This window comes from Ptychodera flava, unplaced genomic scaffold (assembly GCF_041260155.1).
Source record: "Ptychodera flava strain L36383 unplaced genomic scaffold, AS_Pfla_20210202 Scaffold_58__1_contigs__length_828623_pilon, whole genome shotgun sequence".
Classification (NCBI taxonomy): Eukaryota; Metazoa; Hemichordata; class Enteropneusta; family Ptychoderidae; genus Ptychodera; species Ptychodera flava.
In genome coordinates, this window is record NW_027248380.1 from 619,634 (window position 1) to 644,723 (window position 25,090).

General features: G+C 38.2%; 1 protein-coding gene and 1 long non-coding RNA gene across 2 annotated transcripts in view; one reads left to right on the forward strand and one right to left on the reverse strand.

Moving 5' to 3' along the window:
• The first annotated feature begins 5,008 nt into the window (after positions 1-5,008).
• LOC139128536 (uncharacterized) overlaps positions 5,009-25,090 on the forward strand; it is a 28,982-nt gene continuing 8,900 nt past the window's right edge. Inside the window, exons 1-3 of the mRNA XM_070694301.1 lie at positions 5,009-5,377; positions 13,337-13,409; positions 23,854-24,019. Coding sequence (XP_070550402.1) covers positions 23,901-24,019 — 119 coding nt within the window. The 5' untranslated portion in view covers positions 5,009-5,377; positions 13,337-13,409; positions 23,854-23,900. The remainder of the gene's footprint in view (positions 5,378-13,336; positions 13,410-23,853; positions 24,020-25,090) is intronic.
• On the reverse strand, positions 14,096-17,955 carry LOC139128525 (uncharacterized). Its single transcript, XR_011551328.1, has 2 exons — positions 15,771-17,955; positions 14,096-15,313 (listed from the first exon to the last, which is right to left on the reverse strand). It is a non-coding gene; the product is annotated as an uncharacterized lncRNA (long non-coding RNA).

Sequence of the window (25,090 nt, forward strand, 5' to 3'; positions counted from 1 at the left end):
TCATTTGCATATTTTATGAAGTTTTGTAATTAGTGATATAACTCAAAAATAACTTCACCAAATGTGATGAAATCTGCTGCAGATACTGATCCGACAGATATCTAATTGTGGTGTAGAGAATTTACTTGTGTGAAGTTAATTAAGGGTTCATTTGCATATTTAATGAACTTTGTAATTAGTGATATTACTCCAAAATTACAGCGTTAAATTTGATGAAACTTGCTACAGACGTTGATCTGATAAATATCCAATTGTACTGAGAAGCATTGAACAGTGTCAAGGTAATAATTCGCTCATTTGCACACACAATCGTTATAATTATTCTGGTTTTGGCACGAGGCAATATCATTTTGATAATCGTGGTGATTATTCGCGTTGTGAAGAGAAAGAGGAGTATTCAAGGTAAGAGAAAATAAGTTCATCTTCCTATAAATACCCCCAAAGATTAGTGTCTGCTCCTTAAGACTGTCGATAGTTTTATGTTTTCAAGTAGGTAACCTGAAACTGATCGTATTTACAATCAGGCTTTCCAATACCAATGCATTACTGTGTCGTAGTCAATGGAATTTTACCTGATATTTACTGCTATAAAATTCATTAATGCATATGGCCCTGGGAACTACTTTCCATCTCTCTCTCTTTCTCTCTCTCTCTCTCTCTCTCTCTCTCTCTCTCTCTCTCTCTCTCAGACACACACAGAGAAACCAGCCACATGACTTGGCTAATGCAACCTTTGACTTCTATCGAATTAGACAAACAAAAAATGGTAAGTATGCTTTAGCCTTTATTTTCGGAGGTTCACCTCTTACGTCACTCTCCATAACAACCCCAATTTAAGTGAAGCAAACAAGATTGCCACAACCACAATGTGTCACGCTTGACATCACGTGATATGATCCCTGATTCAATAGTATGCGGCATAAAATTTGAATGACCTAAACACTTGCATGTAAGGTATGCGACGGTTTGTATATACAGAATTGTATACCGTGTTAAACTCAAGCGCGCACAGCGTTACATGCTACAGACCTCTAGCATCTCTACAAACAGCACTGGGGTACAGCAATGATCAAGCAATGTGACGCTTTTGCTTACATGAACCTGTATATTTTAGCATGCAATGGTCACTGTAAGGGGGGTTTTGTATTGCTCTTTCTACCTTAAACATATGGTCGCATCACGTCAACTGAAACCTACAGAGTTGCTGTATCATGTCGAAAAGGTATAAATAATTGGCAAGGATGAACAACGTGTGATATACCAGAAAAGTGACTACGTCAAAATCACCAAACACAAGACACACACGATTTGTAATTGCGGCATTGACTAAGTTAAAAAGAGTATAATTCAATCAGTCCGCGCTAGCATTTCCATCCCAAACTTCATATGGCATATTCCATCCTCTGCAACTTGTTCTCGTGGAGTACAGGTGTATCACATGCTAAAGGCACTGGTTCGAGCCCCGGCAGATGTATTTGTATGTATGTATGTATGTATGTATGTATGTATGTATGTATGTATGTATGTATGTATGTATGTTCTGAAACGTTTATGAGAGGTGGCTCCACCTATGTTATACTTTCACTTGTTGGTGGAACCTTTTTCAACGGTGGTGCATACACCTGGAGCCACAATAGAAATCCACCAGAATCGCACTCCTAGAGTTATAAATAGGTGATATTTTCGTTTTCAGCCGGATTCACAATGGCGAGGTATCTACGGGTTTCAATACACACCGTGTGTATTTTCAGCCAGAATTTTGGCCAGAGAGGATACACACGGTTGATCGCCCCCATGTGATGAAATATTGTACATGACGAGTGTATTCAATCTGATTGGCTGGCTGGTTAGCTAGTGTGTGGCTGGGGCAACATGCAATTTGGCTACAAAGTTAGCAAATTTAGCCAGTTCTCTTTTTGCTGACTGATTTGCATAAATTGCAGACAGCCCGTCTGGTTTGGCTTCAGACACTTTCCAGCTGGGATTGTATTTTTCTGGCTGGGACAACCATCATCAAACCTCTAACAGGTTAGTTTTATGACACGTTTATGTTTCATTCTGTCCAACTCATTTGTATTAGGTATAATGTGAAAGAGTGAATGAAGTTTTGAGATGTTTATATCTTGTAGACCTGTGAATGAATTCAATTTTACCAACATAACAAAATCTCCATTTTCGCTGGCGCATGACTCGTTCAAAACAGGAGCAAGGCTGTTACACACAAATTAGAAGTAGGGCAACTTGTTGGTATTAAAGAAAGAAGAATGTCATTGGACTTGCTGGTACATTTGTGGTGGTAAAGGTCGTCTAAATAAAAATAAATAAATAAATAAATTAATACACCCCAAGTAAGTTTATAATCTCCAACTTGGTTCAAAAACTCAACACCGCTCTTTAAGATATTGTTTAACTTCATCACCAGAAAAGTTTTCAACAAGGATATTATTGCATCGACACTGTCTTCACTTGACTAAAAAACAGATGACCCTTGACTTTTTTCTAATCTAAAGCAAACCATATGTGTACAATTTCAATGCTAAAATATCTGGATTGTGAGCTCATATATGTATATGCCCCGGCCACGTCAGATCAAAATTGACAGCTCTAGATAGAACTATGATGCTATTGTTCAACAAAAACAATTTATGTAAAGACATACTAGCGCGAACTTGCACTATTTTGTGGTTGCATTTTTCTTTCATTGAAAATACCTTTGTTAACCACACAGTGACTGTAAATGTCTCAATCCATGTAATTAGAAGATTTACCTGCCATGTGAACTGTTAATGGTGCACAACGTTTGTAAATTTACAGTAATAAATGCTATGTGGTGAAAACTAGTTTTATTATCAATTTATACATTTTTGTGGGGTGAAAAATAGTGCAAGTTCGCGCTAGTATGCCTTCATCGTTAGATGATTGATAAATTCTAATATGAACATGTCTGTCTGCTGCCGAATGGATATTGAAATACAAATTTGTACTGTTTGACTTTTTTATACAAATCATGTGCGACCCTCTAAAAATTTATGATATTTTGAAGTTATCGAGTGTGGTTTAGTTAACCTTACAATCTTGCAAACCACTGCTCAACGTTCGATAACTAGTTTGCGGGTTTAGGGTTGTCTGTCACTGCTGGTTGCGGGTCAAAGCTCACTAGCACTGTGGCTGTCCAGATATAGTTGTAGGATGTGATGAGGATGGCTGTCTGCCAGTGCAGGACACTACTGTGTGACTAGTTTTCAGATTTCTAAAGTCACTGTGGGCTACAATTTTGGATTCGAAGTAGTTTTCATGTTGCCAGGGCCCTGTGAGTTGTTTATTAAATAAAATATACATAATGTCAAAACACCAAAACGTCATATACTAAGGGCATATATTATAGTTATAACATTTAGAGAACATAGTGGATGTTGAATGTGTTGAACATAGTGGATGTTTTATTTGTTTATTTTACATTTGGTTCTGTGGATGGAAACAATAGATTAATTAATAAGATGAAATAGATGTTTATTCCTGCCTAATGGGTGGACATATCAGAGCTGGCGACAGATTTGATCGACGAGAACAACAAAAACTAAGTTTTGATGCAAACAAAATCGCTAACAATTTTCTATATATATCGTATTTAATTTATCGACTTCAAGGGAGATTATTACAAGAATTGTGCGTTATATTACATTTTAACCATGTTTCATGCATTTTTTTTTGTTATTCATTAATTTGCTGTTAGAGAACTATTTATTGAATGACCAAATTGACTCAGATCTCCTTACAACTTCCATTTTATAATTCAAATAGTCCCAGAAAAAAACCCGTTCATATACACTATTACATGATAGTAATCAGTGAAACAGGCAGAGACTTCGTGTCGAAGAAAAATATAGCCGAGTTTGCAGGCCGTCACTCGCAAGCTGCTCGCAGTAGTGACAGCGTGTAACATGAGTGTCGCAGTGTCGCTACTTTGTAACAATTTTCAAAGGTTGTTTGTTCGTTGCGAGTCACTTTGAACATGACTGCATTTCGCCTGTCTGTGGTTCTCTGGTGAGTTATAGACCCTATACCTGTTCTTCATAACCTGACGCAAAGATAATTATTGTTTATAATATGTTCATTATCAACTGAAAACTTGCTTATAGCGACCAGCAAACTGACCCGCAAATTTGACCACAATTCGACCCTGCGACCCGCGAAATGTTGATCAATGTGCTGCGCTAAATCATAAATGACCGCGGTCCCGATGCATTTTATTGTCACCGTCAAATTTCTTAATATGTTCACAGTTCTCAGAAAATCAACTGTGCATCTACCACATCAGCTTCCATAGGGTTGAGGAATCTCCAGTAGTACAGAATTGTCAGTGATTTACCCGCTTTGATTGCTGCACCTGCAGAAATGTTTTCTAAATTATCTGTGAAGGTAAGTGTCTAGCTCAAGTTGCATTCATGAATGTTCTTGTGAACATGTTTAGACTCAAAGGATGACGACTCAAATTGTACAAAATCATTTTGTTCGTTGTACATGAGCCACAGAACGCGCAAGTTAAAGTCATTTGGGGTGAATTCCACAAAACATACCCGTTCAACTTCTTGAAATTTGAGCTGTGGACGGACGTACTTGTGTGCAGCCTATTGCTAGCCTGTGAAAATGTCAGTCTTTCACTTTATTGGGCTACCAATTTTGAGAAGAAAACGACAAATTAAAGGAAAACTTGCTATGATTGCTGTGACACCAAACTTTCATTGGGTGATTTCTAGCGGTAGGCCTATGTATATGTACTGGTTGAGAAAGAAATGGTCTACTTATACTACTACCAAAATACAGTCAGCTTGGACTCTCTGTTGTCCACTGACGTTTTTTTTTTTTGCAACAAACCACACAAAATAAATATAATCGTTAGTCGTTAGTCGTCTACTGTGGTTTATTTCAGCAAATATAAACAATTATGCGAAATCAGGAGCGGCTCTGCATTTGCGTAAACGCCGGAGTCATCTGTTGTGCTGCGCGGAGTTTGGGACGATTGACCCCGTGACCTTTATTTATTACCCACAATGCAGCGTTAAAATGACCGCATGCGTGAAACATGTGAAAGTGTAGATTCGTAGGCCATGCCTCGGTCGCTGTGTCTACGTCTGTGCCAGTGGTACCCAAACCGTTCAATGGTGTTTGTCAGCACACAGCGGCTGGGCCCATGCCATTGGGCGTCTGTACCAGAAAACGGCGCGGAGTGCCGTGAAGTACGTCGCTCATTTCCCGGGCCTCACCACCACATCAAAGTACATGTAGTATTGTATGCTCAACATGTCGTCAACACGTACATGGAACTTTGCAGAAGTTATACGGTTCAAATGGCAGCTATCGGATCATAGTGCATCAGGTACGAAAGAAAACAAACAAAAAAAGAAAAAACAGTCTTATGAAAGTTAGCTGAACTTATATTTACGAACGGTTACATTGTAAACCTCCTTGCTGGAAGCATGGATGTCTATTTTGTACATCCATGCTGGAAGGAACATATTCTTGACCGCGGAGTGACGTCACTTGCACCTCACGCACGCGAGTGAGGTGAATTGGGATTTGACTATACAGGACAGGGAACAATGCAGAAATTATGTGACAAAGGACAGAACTTAGTGTTTATCATTGACATAATGTTGAAACTTTGAATACTGGTGTAAAGGTTGAAAAATCCACACTTCAATATTTTGTGCTCACGGCAGTGTGACGCAAAAATGACGTGACAAACCGCAAGTTCCCGGATGTTCGCGGTAAAGAAAATAAGTTAATTCTGTGGCGTAAAGTTTAACCAATATGTGAAAGGGCACGTTGAATACAGAGATCAGAGATGCAGTACAGACTGTGCTATTTTTCGCGAACAACGACAGACGATTTAAATAATGTAAAAACCTCATAGAAAATCACCTATAGTAAACAAAATGTAAAAACAACAAATGGTACAATTGTTGCTACAGGTAGGCATTTCAGGTCAATTTTTAAAGTCTCTTTTTCCTGCATATATCTAGCATAAATGAATTCTACAGAATGTAGGAAGCAAAATGCTTTTTGTTTGGAAAAGATTGATGAATTACTTCCGGAGTTATTGCAATTTCAGTTTCTAAGGTGTGGTATTAGATTTCAGACAATTAATATAGATTAATCATATGATAAGCAGGGCAAGGTATATGGCACCGTTTTCACCTGTAAAGACATCAAAATACAAATAAAAAGGTATGTAACTTTCTTAGTTTTCACATATATAAGTTGAAATTTTCAACACATGTGCAATTTTTCAAGCTCAATATTTTACTGATATGAAAAATATTTTTCGCGAATGCGTTACCATGGTGATGTAACATTGTTGCATTTGTTTGGCGATAATATTCACGTAACTCAATTCCAGTGACTTATTATCACATAGTTCAGCATTAGAAATTCCGTACAGCTTACATTTATGAACCCTAATAATCCCTTGAATCATCAGAGGGCATTTGAAACAGAAAATTATGTGTTACCATGGAAACCAAACAAATTACATTGAAGAATCATATTTTACTTTGTTTTAGTAGATTACAATAAAATAAATCAGTTTTAACACGAAATCACTCTAAAATGTATCAAATTCATTCATGTTGAAATGTGTCATTCCTATTAGAGTTGCGTTGCTATGGCGATATTTCATTGTGGTTAGTAATCAATTGAAAATTCATCTTTCAGCTCACACTGACAATGACTCAAATGTACATTTTTCTCAACAGGTTTTGATGAAACAGTTCACTAAGGTAAGTTTTAAATTAACGTAACTGCACATACAGTGCTTTAAAGGGACAGAGTTGGCCATTTTTCATGAATTTTGTTTGATACGAGACACTATTTATATTGCTTGACATGTTGAAAGATAATGAATGGGTGACCATGCATATATTCGACCTCCATTTTAGACAAATGAAACCTTCATGAGAATGAATAAATGATCATGACCATTTATTCTTTCTCGCGTTGGTTTCATGTATCATGTCTAAAAACCGAGGTCGAATATATGCATGGTCACCCATTCATTATCTTTCGACATGTCAAACAATATGAATAACGTCTAGTATCAAACAAAATTCATGAAAAATGGCTGGCTTTGTCCCTTTAACAGTAAGAGAAACTAATATTTCTCCCTACAGATTACACGAGGTAAGTACTTATTAAAATGCTGTGTTTACAGAGAGAAAAAGGAAAATACTGTTCACAGCATTTTGTTTAGTTACAGTTTGACATTGAGGACCATGTTTTTTATGCAATGTTTGAAAGATTGATGGATTGACCTTGAGATTTATACATACATTTTCATTCATTTTTCAGAAGCATTACAATGGTGACATATTGTGAATTACTTGTGATTAATTTTAAGTTTGACTTCCAGCAATCATTGTACTTTATGAGTAAATTGATATTCAAATCCTTATTTTTTGTCAACAGCTTTCCCCAGGGATATTTACAAAGGTAAGTGTAATATTTATATTACTGCATGAGGTCTGCATTCACACTAAGAGTACCGTAAACTTACATTTATACTTTTGCACATAGGTTTCATCAGGTAAGTATTTGAAATAAACAGTGTTTTGCTCTATGACGCTCAATGGCTAAACCACACTTTATGATGTCAGTTCTCTTTGACTCTTAATCGAGAATAAGTAAGTCCCCGTTCTTAAGGTCTACAAGCAAAGGAAAGGTCCATTCTTCAGAGGCGTCCTCTGCATATACGATGGAGAATTTGGTCTGTGCTGGCTTTGAATGGTTTCTCTTAACTATGCCTGTCACTGTTCCATCAAACCACATAGCATCCTGACCCTCTTCAATACATTTGTGTTTCACTTTTTTGTGACCAAACTGTCCGGATTTTCTTCATATTTGGGAGAAGCTGTTTTGCTGCTGAATGTTGCGCCTTTCTCGGGCTTCTCGTAGTTTCTTTGCCAGTTTTTCTTTCTCCTGTTCAACCAGTGAGTGTCTCTCCTCTGGATTCCTATGGATGGTATTTTGTGGTGTTTCATCGGTGGTTTTATCAACTGGATTGAGGATGAGGATTTCTTTTAGATTGGTTGTCAGCTGTTCCAGAGGAATAAGCACTCGCTTGCCGTGTATGGTCTTACTCTGGTTGAACAACTGCCTTGGTCCTGCTGCTCCTAAAACATGGTGCTGAAAGTTGAGCTGGTCTATTACGGCTTCCCTTCGTTCTGTCATATCCAGTAACTGAAGCTCATGTTCAACCTCACCTGGAGTGGTCCACACTTTCCCTTTCAGTGTAATTTTATTTGTTATTTTGATCTTCTTAGTATGCTGCCGTATTCTTGTGTCTTCCTGTTTCTTTTGCTTCTTGGTTAAATTTTCCATCTTCTTTTCCTTCAATAGGGCTTGTCGTTCTTTAAATGTATCCCGTACTCTTGTAGCACATTCTCTGGCTTCCTTCAGTAACACTGATTTTTCTTCTGTCGTCTTCTCAGCCAACCATTGTGATGTACCATTATGCATCCACATTGTTAGTGCCTCAAAAGCCATAACTGTAGCAGCAGGCTTTTGACGCACTAACATATCAAGCACTGCAAAGTCGCGTTCGGACAAGAGGTTGGTAGTCGGAACATTTGCTGCCTGCTCCTGAGTAGCTTTTGAAGGTGTGTAGTACTTCCCGCCTGGCAGCTGATCAGCGGCCTGCCGTTCCAGAACAAGCAGTATGGAGTGCATGACAATTTCTAGAGCTTGCTGCGTCAAGCAGTCAAGCTCTGGGTCACCGGTGTCTCTTAAAAGTTCATCGTAGATCTTGTCCTTATGAATTTCAACATCTGGAAACAGGCACTCTCCTTCCAGGAGCGAGGTGGCATCCTTTGCCCATCTTTGCAGGGTGAGTTGCATCTGGAGAAGGTGGGTGTTAAGGTCCAGGATGCTTGCTTTGGCCTCACACAGTCTCCAGAACGGTCCTGTGATGATTTTGTCGATGAGGCCTAAAGCTCTCAATCCTGCAACGTGTGGCTTCTGTTGGATATCTTCCATCACTGCACACAGGAGGTTGTTTGGATTCGGCCACTGATCTAGGAACTGGGTGACATGACGCCTATGGTAATATAATGCACCGGCATTGTAAAAAACAATATTGATCCGATTGCCACGAAAACTAGCGAGCTGCAGAGCGTCCCCTTTACCAAGTAAGTATGATTTCATGTAGCCTGCCACACCAGCTTCATCGCTGCCATGATGATGAAAGGCTTTACAAGCCGTTCGGATTAAGCGGACAGTCCCAGATTCGGAGGTAGTGAAGGCATATACTGGTTTGTGCGATTGAAATGCAATCCTTTCGAAGTTTTTCAACCCTTTGTCCGCTTCGCTTCCAAAATTTACTACCAGATGCATTTTACACCAGAAATGCCCCATGTTGCAAATTGAATCCTTGGTTTCCTTAGAAAACTCATCCCACTTTTCAAAGACTTTTGGCAAGACATCTTTCCGCAACTTTTCAAGTTGAACGTTGAAGGTCGGGTTGGTTGGTCCCATGTCACTCATGGTATTTTTTATGCTTGCGATTAGTTGGGCTGCAACAAGCTCTTTCATTTCTCCACTATTGCTGGCAACATCGGCGAGTTGATCAATACTGTAGCTGAACGCCTCAGTGATTGCAGTGGTGTCACCTGCGCCAAGTTCCTGGAGGGAAACTGTCATTGTTTTGCCATTCAAGAGGGTAACTTGGAAATTCTGGTAATGTTTATGGAACTTCGACGTACCATCACCATGGAGACAGTTACCAGTTAAACCTGAATACAGAGAGGGTCATCATGAATTTCACATATAAATTTTGCACACACAGATGAATAATGTTGAATTTAGTATCTTTTTTGTTGATTGAAATCCGGTCCAAATGATTGAGAATATACATATCAATAGTGACAGCCTCGATATGGCCATCACTGATTACTGTGTAATCTTTGCATCAAAGAAATAGTTGGGGCATAATGAGTAATTTACCTTGTAAGATAATCTTACAAGGTAAATTACTCATTATGCCCCAACGATTTGATGCACTGAAGATTACACAGTAATCAGTGTTGGCCATATCATTACTGTCGCTATTGGAATGAAATCTTGTGAGGAAGTCAATTTTTTTCAGGGATTAATCATTGTCAAACTCTGAGACAATGGTATTTCAGGCAAGGTGTCTTGATGGTTCTTGCAAATTTACATCATTATTATTTACAAGTGTGTTTAATTACCTGTAGTTCCATGCTCCAACATAGCCTCTGACACTTGGATTTGTGCTAAGTGCCTTGCCTCCACGAGCAGTTGTGACTTTAATCCATTTGATGGTAGTCTGCCGACATCTTTATTTGCCAGCTTTTTCAGCACAGTGCGTATGACACTGTTCACCTTATTCATACTGACGTTATAACTCATTAGCTCCATAATAACTTCCCTAACTTCATCAGTGTATCTACCATCCTGGAATGTGGACACCTCTGGGGACTCTAGGAGGACCACCACTTTTTCAAGTTCATTATTTTCATTGGTCAGTTCTGTCACCTTTTTCCTCAGCTGCTCTATTTCATTCTCATAGCTGTCTTCTATGTTCACTCTTGGTTTACGAGCGTAGCTCAGTTTTTTCTGCAAAGCCCTGCGATTTTGTTTTAGGTTCTTATTCTTTTCTGTCAAGTCTAATACTTGCTCTTGTAACTTTTCAAGTTCTTCCTTTAATTTCTGTAGTTGGACCTCTTTTTCATCAGCATGCATCTGAGCCACACATTTCTCGGTTTGAAGTTTCTCTACTTTCTGGTCTCTTGATTTTATTTTTTTTACAAGATTTCTGGTTTTTGTGCTGCTTAGTTTCTTTTTAGCGTCACTTAACTTCTGTTTCAAAGTTTCTAATTCTCTCTGACTTTCCTCTTTTTCTTCCTGAAGGTGTGCCATATGCTGCTGCATATTGACACTTCCTTCACTTTGCATTAATTCGTGTATTTGGGTTGATACTGTTGCAACAGTTTCAAGTGTATGACGGTATCTTTCCTCCAGTGCGATAATAAATGTATGCTGTTGCTCTACCTCACCCTCCATCTCCTGCAAAGATCGCTTAAGCTCCTTTTTCTCTCGTCTTTCATCTATCAATTGCTCAGTTATTTTAAGTTCTTTTTCTGTTACTGCACTCTCTTTCATCCTCTCCTCATTTGTTTTACTCATTGGTACGTCGAATGGCATTTCCATAAGTTTGAAGAGTTCATCATGTTGTTTATTTCTTTTCATTCTGCTAACTTTATCTACTAATCTTTCCACCTTTTTCAGGAGTGACCGCTCATGTGCTGTGCTATCAAGAAATTTTGGTGATCTTTCACAGAGGGTTTTCTTCAAGTTTACAACAAGTGGGACATGCTGCTTCTTCAAATCGCAGAAAATGTCATACACAGCCTGGTTGCTTAAACTATCAGACTCCATTGTCAACTGTACGAAAACAGGAAAGACTACATTGCAGGGCAACCATTTTGAGAAGAACTTTACCTAACATGTTGTCTAAATCATCTTTAGAAACAACAACAACAACAAACACAACAACTCATGCAAATGTAGAAAACCAACAAACACAATAAATAAAGTATTAAAACAACTGTGTACTTTTTATTTCATTGCTAAGTCAATGAACAATTCAAGGAAGGTTATCAAAATGATGGAGAATGCACTTCCCATGCTGAAGCTGTCAATTCCATGTAATTCACGGTCAACTTGAATAACCACTCTTTTCATTCATTCAAAAGCAACTGAAAATTAAAAACAAAAACAAAAAAATACTCATCAAATGGCCATATAATGGTACATGCAATGTCTGCATGTTTAAAAAAAATTACAATTTATAAATGATTATTCTAACTCCATCACTGCAGGAAAAACAACCTGCACATAAACAATAAACAGTAAGAAATTATAACTTCAAGCTAAAAATAAAAACTGTTGACTGATTTTTTAAATAGCAAACAGTCACAAAATGAATTGAAATAAATACAGAATAAATTCACAACGTCAAGTACAATTTACAAGGCGTGTTTTGGCTCAAACTAAATGTAAACAAAGCTGCCTCTTTGGATTTCAATGGGCGCCGCCATATTGGAAATGTAAAGAAATGCCCGGATGTTGGCTTTCGCTCTCTACCCGCGAAGTTCAAATCCGAACCCGGACTAAATGCACATTTATTTCAAGGAAAAAACTCAATGACGTTGTTCAAAAAACATCAAATTTTATTTACAGCGGCGACCTTTGGTCCGAATCGGCTCAAATTTTGTGAAAAGTAAGGCGGCATGTGGCTTACCTATTGTAGGATACTGCAATTTGGTACGTCGAGGCCGGGTCATGTACCGTTCGAAAGCTCTAGAGATAAGCTATGCAAATATGCCGTTAAAACCTCGATACCACGTGACCATGAGAAAAGAAACCCCGCGAAACGGCGAGATCGAATCTCCACGGCCAGTGACGTAATTGAATACAACCCGGAAGTGCTGCGCGATGCCGAAAAGACACATACACGGCTGTTTTCGCCTTCCGTTTTTCACATTACTCGAGCATTCCCAACCCAACCACTTTAAGATATAGTATGATGATATATTTGTTGTTTATTTAGTGGTGTTTTTACCTCAGAATTAAGCTTGCGGGGCACTTAAACCGATGTTTACAACGGTTGGATTCGTCTCAGCTTTACCGTGCAGTGCGTGTCGCCACTGTACGGTCACGTGACTGAAATGCCTACTACAGGAAGGAGAAGGGTGTAAGTGTCGCATCGAAATCATTGATATGTTGTACTTTAAATTTGAAAAAAAAGTTGAATTCGGAGTTACTAGTATTGCAATTGTTGTATGTATGGTTACGTAATGTTTACCTCAATCTTACTAATATTGCCCGAGTATCATATTGTACATGATTGTTCCATATATTTTTACAGAGAGTTCCAAGCAAATTCAATGAAAAAAGAACCTGTTTTCACGAAACTATGTGTTGTAGTCATAAATTGTCAGTTATAAATGATGTACATCAGTGTAGCTCTGGAAGTTTGTGGATCCAATTTTCTTATCAACCACATGTGCAAGACATGTGTTGGATCAACCAGAGCTATTTGAGTCCACAGCTATTATACATGATGACAGTGTTTTAATCTATGTTGGGGTTCAAATTTCATTTGTCTCCCTGTAGATGCAAACTGTATCATTTTTTCAAAGACAATGTAACAATTACATATTGTATCTCACTTTAGAAACATGTTTGCAAGAACCCAGCTCTCAATTTCAAGTTTTCAGAGTATTTGATTACCCCATGAACTTTTTCATATTATTTACAGACAAGGCTGAGGAAACGTGTTGACATCCCCAGAGAAGGCTGTTTTGAAATACGGTTTATCAACAGTGTTAAAGGTGAGACACCACTGAGACTTTGTGAAATTTTTAGCAAGTTGGAAATGAAAAGAGGTATCATGAAAAGTATGTTTTCATGAAAAAATCTTTAAGGTTTGAAGTTCACGGTAATGGTGTGAGCACTGTCTGTGTTCTCCCCAGAAATTTCTGAAACGGGGTCGGCTAATTTGCATAACAAGGTGCATAAAAAATTTATGTTAATTATGCAATACACACATCACTGTGCTCTCCCTGGCCTTTCGAAATTGTTAGTAAATTTACGAATTTGGTTCAAAATAAATTAGTAAGCACAAATTATGTAATGCTGAGCCAGCCCATTTTCAACAAGCACTTCTGGTACTCAATAAATGATGTTAAGGGTATAGATGAATGATTTCATTATAGACAAAGGAAAGTGAAAAATTCCTTTTTAGTTTTTTTGACAATGAACACTCATATTTTAATACACATTTTGAAAAGATCCATTAAATAACACAGTACATCATGGGTCATGAGTGCTTGTAACATTGAAACTTCTTCCTTGTTTCAATAAAGTGTGTCATTTTGGTCAACCGGCCCATGAATGTTATTCAATTAATCGATCTTTATTACACAACATAACATTTTCAAGTATATTGTGACACAAAGTGTAACTCCCTTTACTGCAACAAAAAGTGTAACAACGAAGCAGTAAAATGAAACACATGTAATTTCAATGAACAACACTTTATTTTGACCTCTGTATATCCTTCTACAATAAACTGAAGAAAGGGAGATAACTGTCCGGTTCATAACTGAGTTGTCTGGCATAAATCACAATACACAAAAAACGTTATGTATGTAACATGGTGTCCATTCCCAGTCCAGATCATCAATAATAGTACTCATTTTGTAGAAAACAGATCTCAGAACACTTACTGGAACATTTAAGAGTCAACTGCAAAAATGTCACATTTTTTGAAAAATTTCAAATAGTAAACTTCGGTGACATATCAAGACACCGTGACGTACGTAACACTGACATGGAACATAATGTCAGCAAAGCATTTTCATAGAACTATGAACTCTACAACAAGCTGCATCTAATGCATGGCATTGGTATGTTTCAAGAGGAACATTAAGTCACTGTTCAAAAATTAGAGATATTTGAGAAATAACAACTTTTAGACATTTGTTACGTACACACATAGGACACCAAAGTCCTTTAAAACTCGTATTTTGTCTACAACTGGGGTCAAACACATACTTTCTAAACAAATGTTCAAATTATATTTTATCTACATTAAATTCATCAAAATTACAGGATTACATGCCCTGTTTGTGTGTGTGGTGCTCTCAGCTCAAGATTGGGTTCATCTGTACCCGGGACAGACCAAATTACCATACAAAACACAAGCACAGCAATTTGCTGTGAAGTGAATTAAAACATCCTCTGCAAGCAGAATCGAGCAAACACAACTTTACATTAATTTCCAATATATACAAATTAATTAACAAAACCCCCTGCGGAGGGCAGGAACAAACATGTTAATACTCTCAAGAAATACTTCAAATATAGAGACAATCACAACAAGAAGTTTCATATCACACCATTGTCAAATGAATGTTCCATAAATATCATCAAACGTCATCAATTTACCCTACTTCAGCTGTTTTTTTAGTTTCTTATATTGACATTGGAGTTCATTCAAAGTTTGTCTTTGAATCTGAAATTTTAATCCCTGACCAATGAGGGGGATTGGTCCCCCAAAAATTCTGTCCCTGCTGATATTATCAGTGTCCTCTCGATTTGGCCAAACGAACTCCCTTGCTCCCATCTTGTGAAGAAATGTGAATACAAAGAGCCCATCTTGAATGGCTGTCGGCTTTCCAATATAGTAGGTTTTGCTGTAGTATACAGCATAAAACTGGAACAGCTGTATGACCTGAAAATGAAATGAAGTATTACTAATGTTAACACTGCCAAAATAAGAGTGATCATCTTGCCATTTGTATATGAATTTTGCTCATCAAAAGTCTCTCAAGCAGAGTATTTTACTTGCAAGCTTTACCAAGAAAATAGTTGCCAGATAGATACATCACAGCCAATTTTTATCAGTACGCAATATTCAACCTCAGCAAACTGACATGCATCCCAAGTAATTATCTGAGCATTTCAAAGATTCTTCCAAAAGCATCTTACTTGGTCTGTCTGTGTAACACTCCAAACTCATTTCGCAAAATATTAACCAGATTTGATTTAACAAAATTTACTTCAATGGTCTCCTGGTTGGTTTATGTAACGTAGGAGCAAATACTGGTAGAAGGATCGATCTGCCTTCCAAGCACAAAACAACAGGCGCCATGGCAGCCAACCTTTGCAAAACATCATTTGACACAAACCTGTTCCAGTTTCTCCATAGGGAGAGTGGGTTCACCACTGTTGACATTATGTTCATTCTGGTTAGTGGTGCCTACAAGGGAGTTTAGGAAGCATGTGGTAATTGAGAAATTGAGAAGTCAACCGTAGCATTTAACTCCTGGGAAGTCATGAACCTTCCCACAAATCTGTACATTTATGGTTTGAATTACACTGTTACAAACAAAATAAAGGTGCTACTTTTAGGATTAGATTTTAACCTTGCTCGGTATTCTCTTTGCCTTTCAGCTGGTGTCTTTGCCACATTTTTTGGTTTAATTTCAAGTGTTGGGGCTGAGCAGGGTCACCGCTGCAAGTTCCAAAATTCCATTCTGAAAACAAATATCAGTCCATTTCAGTATTATTGTGAGAAAAATGTCACTGACGCTGCAGTTACATAAAAATCTACTGTCCTATGAGTATGTGAATGAGTGAATCTATGTCTGTCAATCTATCTATCAATGTTATTTTATCCTTCAGGTTGGTGTTGTCTCTTTGCATACATGATTTAAATCCTGAACAATTATTTCTGAATTATTCTGAAATTACCAGCATAAGGAAACATTGTTATTTCAATAACCACGAAGACTTATTACAGAGTACAACGCTGTGTACTAAATCATTATCTCGATGAAGACATTTTTTTACAAATGCTTAAATCCAAATTTCAAGTTTACATTATTATGGATTTTTTTTTCAAAATGAAAATAAAAACAATAAATAAATGAGTGATATGAGAGGATATATTCAAAACATGAAAACCCAGCAGTGTACGTAAGTATGATTTGGTGAATTTGTTGTCATTTTCTACTACACTCGTCAAGGTAGCATGGTCACGTGTTTACAAATTGTAGAGTCCAACTTCAAAGTCACGACCTTCTACAGAACTACTAATATTTACAAGACGAACTCCCCATCTCAATCAGATTTGTACTTTCGACTAAACAATTATTTCAGAACAAAAGCTCCAGTATCAATCACCAAATGGGTCTCCTTATCGCCGAGTTTCCGAGAAACTTTATCGCTACGTACGTCATAGTGGACGCCATTTTGTTTTACACTTGCATGTGTCCAATTTACGAACGGGTACATAACTACGTATTTTTTTCTAAAACGAACACAAAAATGATAAACAGTCAGTCGAATGAAAGGGCAAGACTCGAGCTTTAAAATACTGCAACGTAATCAAATTCAATAAAATCTATAGGTCGTTTTAAGGAAATTCGTAACGTTCGTCATGACAAGACTAGATCGAGGTCACGTTTGCTTACAAAGTTTGGAGTCCACACTACGAGCGTGCACAGCTGCCGATATTACCAAACGAACTCCTCCAAAATACAAAATGCCCAGTTTCTGACAGAGTACACATCAAAAATAGTAAAAAATACCCCTGTATTAGTTAGTTTTGTAGGTATGAGAGCCATTTTCAAGAAATCTAAACGTTCGTCATGGTTGAAGCCATTTTTTTTGACAAATGTTGATGTCCAAATTACGAACATACGGAATTGCATGAAATTCGAACCTGCATAGAAGCCCACATCTCAAAATAAGTTATAACAAAGACGAGATAAAAATTTAAAAAGTACTTCACGACAAATCAATTTATGCGTGTATTACTGACATTTTTAATATAAAATCACGACGTACGTCACAACGGAAGCAAAGTTTTTTTACGAATATTGGAGTCCCAATTACGAGCGTACATGAAACATTTGTATTTTTCGAAGCAATTGCCAAACTAAAACAAATGATGGGTCTGATCAAAGTCCTACGATTCAAACATGAAAAAAATGCAGAGTGAGTAAATTTGGTTGGCAAGTGGCATCATTTTCTAGAAATTCGCAACGCTCGTCATGACAGACACTACTGCCGGGTCGCCTTTGTTTACAAATTCTGGAGTCCAAATTACGAGCGTATTGACATACCGAAATTTTCAAAAAATAAGGGAAGGCAGAAGAAAATAAGATATGATGAAAGAGCAAACATTCGAGCAAGAAAATCCTCCCCATTATTGATCAATCTTACGGGACCACTGACTGTTTCCTAGAAATTCGCATCGTTCGTCACGGAGACTACATGTCTGTGAACCTATGATTTACTGCCCGGCCATACCACCCTGTAAAACATTCAAAAAATGCGGTCCACTGACTCAAAAACATGAAAGAAATAATTTCAGTTACTGTACTTGAATATTTCATCTTACCTTTTAGTGTGGTACGATGTTGGAAAATATCCAACAAACGCGTATTTCCTCCACTCGAATGGGCAGCAAATTTCAGTGTAACGTACGCTACACGCGAATGAACTTGAGGACACCGTAGACAGCGCAAATATTTCCCGCAAATCAAGTACAGTGTAGTAGGCCTAATACCGTGACGTCAGAATGTTGCGTCTTTGGTTGGTGTTTCTAAAATTAGATCAAGCTTGCCGAAGCGTACCTGCTAAATAGGGTTGGACGTCAAGAGTTACGTTCGTCACAAAACGGACACCATGGCTTTCATTGAAATTAAAGCCGTTCAAACTCATTCATTTCGGCAAGTGGTAAAATACTATAAACTGATGTAAATATCCTAAGTGCATATCATCTAATTTTTGAATCCTGATTTGAAAAATTATTTCTAGGCTAGTAGTTGTAATAAAATGCTGTTGTTATGTTCGTAACAAAAAGGACACCATGAGTGACGCACATAACATGATTTTCATGCGTAAAAAAATCGCCTTTGGCAAGTTATGCTGAAATCTACGAAGATGATACTCTAATCTAGGTATATTCATGCATTCTAACTCAAATTATTAAATCAAATACCCGTTCATGTATATCCAGGAGCAGTGCATGTTTCACTGGTAATTTTCATGTTACGTTTTCAACCTCTATTTTTGGTGGACATATCAAATATTTAGAGCTCTGACAAAATATAAAAACAAATATTCAACTGAATTTATTACAACTATCTCTACACAAACTGGATAAGCTATAGAGGTGGAAAAATTAACGATAACATCTACTCTTCTTACACCAGCAAATTTATTTTCACACCATGCATGCACTCCAGTATTGTATTTGTACAGATATATTAATATATGAAGTGGTCATTAATATTATCAGTGTTTGCACAAGTTTTAGATGCTAGAAAATCTCTGCCCAGTTTTTCATATTTGGAAAGCTCTGTTACTTTGAAAGTATGCATGTCATCCATAGGTGTTAGGTGGTACCTCTTGGTAGCTGCAGTCATTATGCCATGTTCATCTCTAAAATTCTTTTAAAACAACCACTGATCAGAACATTTGGCAGTCTGTGGTTTCGCACAAATTTTGTCTCATTCTAACAGCAAATTTAAGTACGCAAACTGAGACTGGTGATCCTGCTAATGATTTCTTAGAGACAGTTATACTTTTAAAACGCTGCAGATGATCGTCATTTATATATATTTTTTGTCTGGATAAACGTTTTCGTCTTGGGACTGAGCACAGCATTGTCTTTGGATCATCTAAGAAAACTATCAGTATTCATAACATTTGCTGAGACAGCTTCTTGTAAAATATTTTGAAGGAAACCTATTAAAATTGGCAAGTTCACTGAAAAAAAAATCAATCTGCAGATCGTCAAATGACCAATCTATGACAACTAAGATTTCCGGCTAAGATTTCCGGCTCGTTTCCACCTCCTCCATGCACAGACAAACACTTTGCGGTATGGTACATCATTTAACCATGCGCGGTCCGGACTGCAGTTTGACTGTCTTTCCGGCTGACTGTCTTGATCTCTTCTCGGCGGTTTCATTGTTTCCAATTTTTTCATATCAGGTGCCGTATTTATGCCCAACTTTCTTTCCCAGCTGAGGATACTATCTATCTGAAGCATTTGTAACTGCCCGCTTCCCTCGATCCGCTTCAACCGTCCATTCGGAAAGTTGACAGCATGTGAGTGTTTGGGTATCTCGAAACTACCGTAATGCATGGCACACCAGTATCTGAGTACACGACCCGGAGATCTTGAAACCTTTTCGCGCATGCTCATGTTAGCACAGGTCAAAGTCCAAAGCTATTACCATTCTCGATGCGCCGATATATGGCAGAGTAGTTTTTGAAAGATGAGATATGACAGTATTTCCCCGGAATTCATAATCTTGACCGAAAATCAGGCTTCAAAATTTTGGCCGATCGGGCATGTATTTTTTTTCGTAAATTTTCATTTTTGTTCGTAATTTACGAACGTTACGAACGACAGCGAGAGCACAGCATCACTCCATAGCATCAGAAAAATTCCCACAATTAAAGGATAAAGTAAAATCTTTTATGCATTTTAAGCACTTCATACATTACATCCATATTTTCATTCAAAATCTTCCAGTTTTCTCTAGAACAACATTCAAAATCGGACGATTTTATGTGGTCCTCTGTTACTACAAGTTTGCCTGTAGCCAGATTGCTAAAACCATGGGCGTCTGTTTTAAACGTCCATGGCAAAACAGTTACATGGACAAGTTCATACGGGACTGAATATTGCACTGACACAGTTACAATTCGTAGTCAGCAGAGCATGCCTGCAGAGAAATATGTTGACTTTACAGTAAAACTAAATTCATAATAAAGAAAAGCCCGAAAATATTGATACCAGGTATTTTCAAGAAAAAGATTTGAAATTGCATCGACTTCTACTTCGACAAACGTACGAAACTTCGACAACAGCGCAGCGTCGGCCGCCGCGCATAATATTGAGCACACTTGAACACAAGCGACCTTTGAACCTATTCTGTACCGTACGTACATAGCTGCTGTATTCAGATGCTCACACGAATGATTATTTTAGCTCACACAGTTCCTTTTTATTTCATTTCATGATGCTTGAATATTGTAAAACGGGTCATGGGTTTTGAAACTGTATCAAGTGCAATTGCAGTGTTCTGCCAAGCTTTTGCATCAGTGGGGTCTGAGGGCCCATGGAAGCTCAAAAAGTGGGTCGCTGTTGAAAAAAGGGGGTCATTCTCACTTTATTACATGCCTAACTGTGTTGTTGTTCGAAGTTCGAACTCGCAGATTCCATGAGTGCTGCGGTTTTATGGTCCTACCTACAGTCTACAAGGCGAGTAAGTGTACTCGTTCGGAAATTCATGTTGTCTCGGGTCATCGTATTTCGATTATTATTATGCTTTATGCATACTTTGCAAGTCATTTGGTTGTTTTTGGCATCGTAGTGGAGCCAGCTGAAATCACGTAACAAATTTTCATGAAGACGTCGAACATGCCTGCGTGACAATTTCAAAACTTGCGTATGATTTTACGCAACTGAGTTTTTATTTGCGTAAAATGTATTCAAAATGCGTACGAATCAGTATCTGAAGTGAGCTGGGCAGTCTTTTCTGTAAAACTTGGGGTTTCCGGTAATGCGCATGCTCTATTGAGAAAAAACAACAACCTTTGGGGCTTCAAGGTGTAGCTGAATGCTTGCCATGCCGTGATGATGCAAGTCCCGTATATGATCGTTGAGCAGCCCAATGAGTTCATGTTCAAAGAAAAGACCTTCTGACTGTGAAATTAGTGTTTTCAAAGGGCCAACAAAAAGCAGATACTGTTCAAAGTCCAGCGGGACCTCTCAAGAATGCAACCCGACAGATTCTAAATGGTCATCCGTAGGCCGTAAAGACTTTCCAAATAACATGCGACGTAATGACCATTAACTGTATTGTGTTACCAACAACGTAGACTCGATCGATTCTCGAATTTTTTGCATCTGTAGTGCCATTGTCTGTACAGAACTGATTGACGTGACGTTTTGTGATGATGAAATACAATGTTGCATAAAGTGCTGCGGTCTGCTAAAATCTAAAATGTTGCAATATCATGATAAATGTCACTTGCAAGCAGGTGCATATGTTCTAATTTTGTCCCGCATTGAACCACATTCAGGCAATACAATGCAATACATGCAGTGCGGCAAGTACGTCGTGTCATGGGGCATTTCTCAATGCGTAGTTTACGCAGTCATGATTTATTTTGCGTATTTCAGAACAATTTTACGTAAAATACGCAGGATTTCGCATTAACGGAAACACTGGCCTGCCTCAATGAGGCTGAGTTTCCGATGCATGGCTGCTCAATGTTTTGAGACTGCTCTGTTTCTGACATGCGTTTCCGATGTGGATGGCAGCGGCGTGCATTGGTTTTCAGTTTCCGAGGATGTGAACAGCTGAGACACGATGTCATGTTCGATCGTATTGTCTTCACTCGTCCGGTTGTTGGATTTGTCTTTTTAGGGCGGAATTGGTCCAAAAAAACTAAGAATTGTTCTGCCTCTATGTTTTGATTTATTCACGGAAGCAATTTTCCTTTCCACTGCCAGAGAGTACTGTGAGGCATTGAATTTAACAGAGACGCTGACTGGCTGACTTGAATCTAGCCGCCGATGAAAACCTAGTTCACGATTATGCAAATAAAAATCACTGAAGGTTGCTATGGAAGCAACACGTCTCATGTTCTCACGAGCAGCATGCACGCATGAGCAGCGTGGAATGTCTACTTCCGCGTTTGGCCTTTCGCGTATAGTACGTAAATAGGTGTATTTTTTACCGAAAGTTTAGTGGGACTGACGGCGTGCTGCGCCTGCCGGACCCGATGATTGATTTTTTGGGGTCTTCAATTTTATTTTTGCGGCAATGGCGCAAGGCCGCGGCCTCGGCAGAACACTGCAATTGTTTCTCAAAGTCAATCGAACGAATCCATGCAAGTTTACGATTGCATGGCATGAGGTGACACACATGGCTTCAACGTCATGTTGACGTACACAGATCTCGAAATGGCTAACTGGGACACGCAACGATCTGAACACGCGGCAGTACCATACATTTTTGCATCTGATTTTTGTCTCAACCAATCGTACCATTTCAGCCACTTCTGATCGAAATCACTTTTCCTGACCTTCAGATCATTACCAGTGCGAGACATTGGTGGCAACGGCAGTTCAACCAGTTGCCTATAGTATAGATGCTTTGACTGAGTGCCCGCTGGCAAAGATGCAACACCGAGCCTTTCGTTGAGTATACTCCATGTCCGTTGTATAAAATGGCCGTTGTCTGTGCGATCGGCAGTGTAACACACTTCATGCTTTTTGAATTTAAGTTTCATCCGTCTTAGCCGATGTTCATTTGCACTATGGCTGGCCCATTTATTATCCTCGGCACAGACAAGCGCAAACACTGGGTGCTTTGCACCCGATAACCCTGCCTCATTGTGTGTAAAACACCTAAAGCATTGACATGAAAGGAGAACAGTCTAACCATTTCACACATTTTGGCGATGGAATAAACCTTTTAATCATCTGGCATGTTTCATATATTCACTCTACTACTGATAGTAATTAAACGTTTGGTGTATGGTTTAATAAGCATGGCATGTCTGTCAAGGATTACATTGCATATACCGGTACAATGTAGATGAGAGCCTGGATTTGGATTGCAAACCAAAGGGTGGCATATACCCCTTTGAATATTCCTTGTAACTTTACAAAACTTGAAACTGAAAATTGTTTGTTTTAGCCATGGGCCCCATTGCATCATGGGTGTAAGTGAATAGGAATTCGAGAGACTACACCATGAGACTATAGAGCTGTTCAACATCACTTCTGCCCATGATGCAATGGGGGCATGCATGGCTAAAACAAACAACTTTCAGTGTCGGATTTCTTGCTAAAAGTGCACAATGTGAGTGATGAGAAACAATGATAGAGGTTTCCGGAGTGCTGTTAAAATTTTGATTTACTCTTGTGATGTTGATGGATTCAAAATGTTAATATTTTCTTTACAAACTCTTTTTGAAAGCAGTGTCATGAATGTTAGCAGGCTCAGTCTGACTTGCATCCGTAGGCGAGGCAATTTTACATATTATCAAAATTTCTCATTTTGGAAATATCCATGGCTATTCTCAACCATAATGTAACTTTATTTATATTGCTACATTAAATTATGTGATGGTGAAGCTTACCATTTTGTGACAAAAGATGAGGATTTTATTGAAATTTTAAATGTTTATTGGTTAGCCAAGTCTCTACAACACTGATTTATTTTCCTTCAGGCAAAGGTGTGTTTGCGGCGAAAGAGTTCAAGAAAGGTGACTACTTGATGTGGTACTCTGGGGAACGGCTTTCAGAAAAAGAAGCTGTTAAAAGGGAAAAAACATATGATGAAACACAAGAAGGTTCATACATTTTTTTCTTCAAGGACAAAGGCAAATCAGTAGCGTAAGTAACATTATTACATGCCTCACATATGGAACGTCTCGCAGCGTGCTGCGTTGCTTTCTATGGAAACTTTTTTATGACGTAGCGGGCTGCAAATTCATCACTGGCCTGCAAGAAGACCCGGAACTATTTTCGAGGTGAAACCACACAAAAAAGACTTTCGCATTTGCTTTACAATACTTTATTTCTGAACGCATTAAAATTTAATCTATCTAACATCGTCGAACGTAGTGAAATAGCAAAGTTTTCTTAAAATTCCTCCAGATCATTCGTCTATAGTGGCCGATTGGTACTGGCAGAGCGAAACACCGAGGAACCGCTTCACTTTAAATGAAATAATATTCATACGCTTTTAAGCTTTGTATTTTGATCAACTTTTTTTTTCTCCTCCCGATATCACGAAAATGGCAACGATAATTATGAAAATAATGTCGGGAAGGCATGCTCGTTACCTCGGGCATATGTTCACCCGCCCTTGCCAAATAAATTCCCATGTTCGGTCTATAATATATATTATATTATTAATTATTTTCACCTGTCACATCACTTTTTTTTTTTTCAGTTTTTTGCTGCACTTTCCACATTTTCCTGTAACTAAGGCCATTTTAAGAACATGCACAGGTTTTCATGCTGGTGTAACAGTTATTTGATATAACTCCTCTTGTGCCACTTAAAGTTGTATCTATTTAATTTCTAGCAAATCTGTGGCAAATGCCTTTATGATACATTTACAGTTTTCATGACCTGAGTACAATCATTTTATAGATTTTACAGTGTAATGAAATATGGCTGGCTGATGATCACCTTGCTTTTTAGTTCCCGCTGGACGAAGTCCGGAATGGGGACTTATATTGACTTCCGTGCGTCCGTCCGTCCGTGTATCTGCCTCTCCGGAGCCATTTCTCAGACATGCCTGGACTGATTTTTCTCAAACTTGGCACAAGTGCAGTATGGACCACAATGGCATACATACAATGCATGCATGTCAATTAATTTATGATTCTTCCATGTCCAGAGCCATAACTCATGCTTGAACAGATCTCATTCAAAGTTGGTATTAGGACAGTGTAC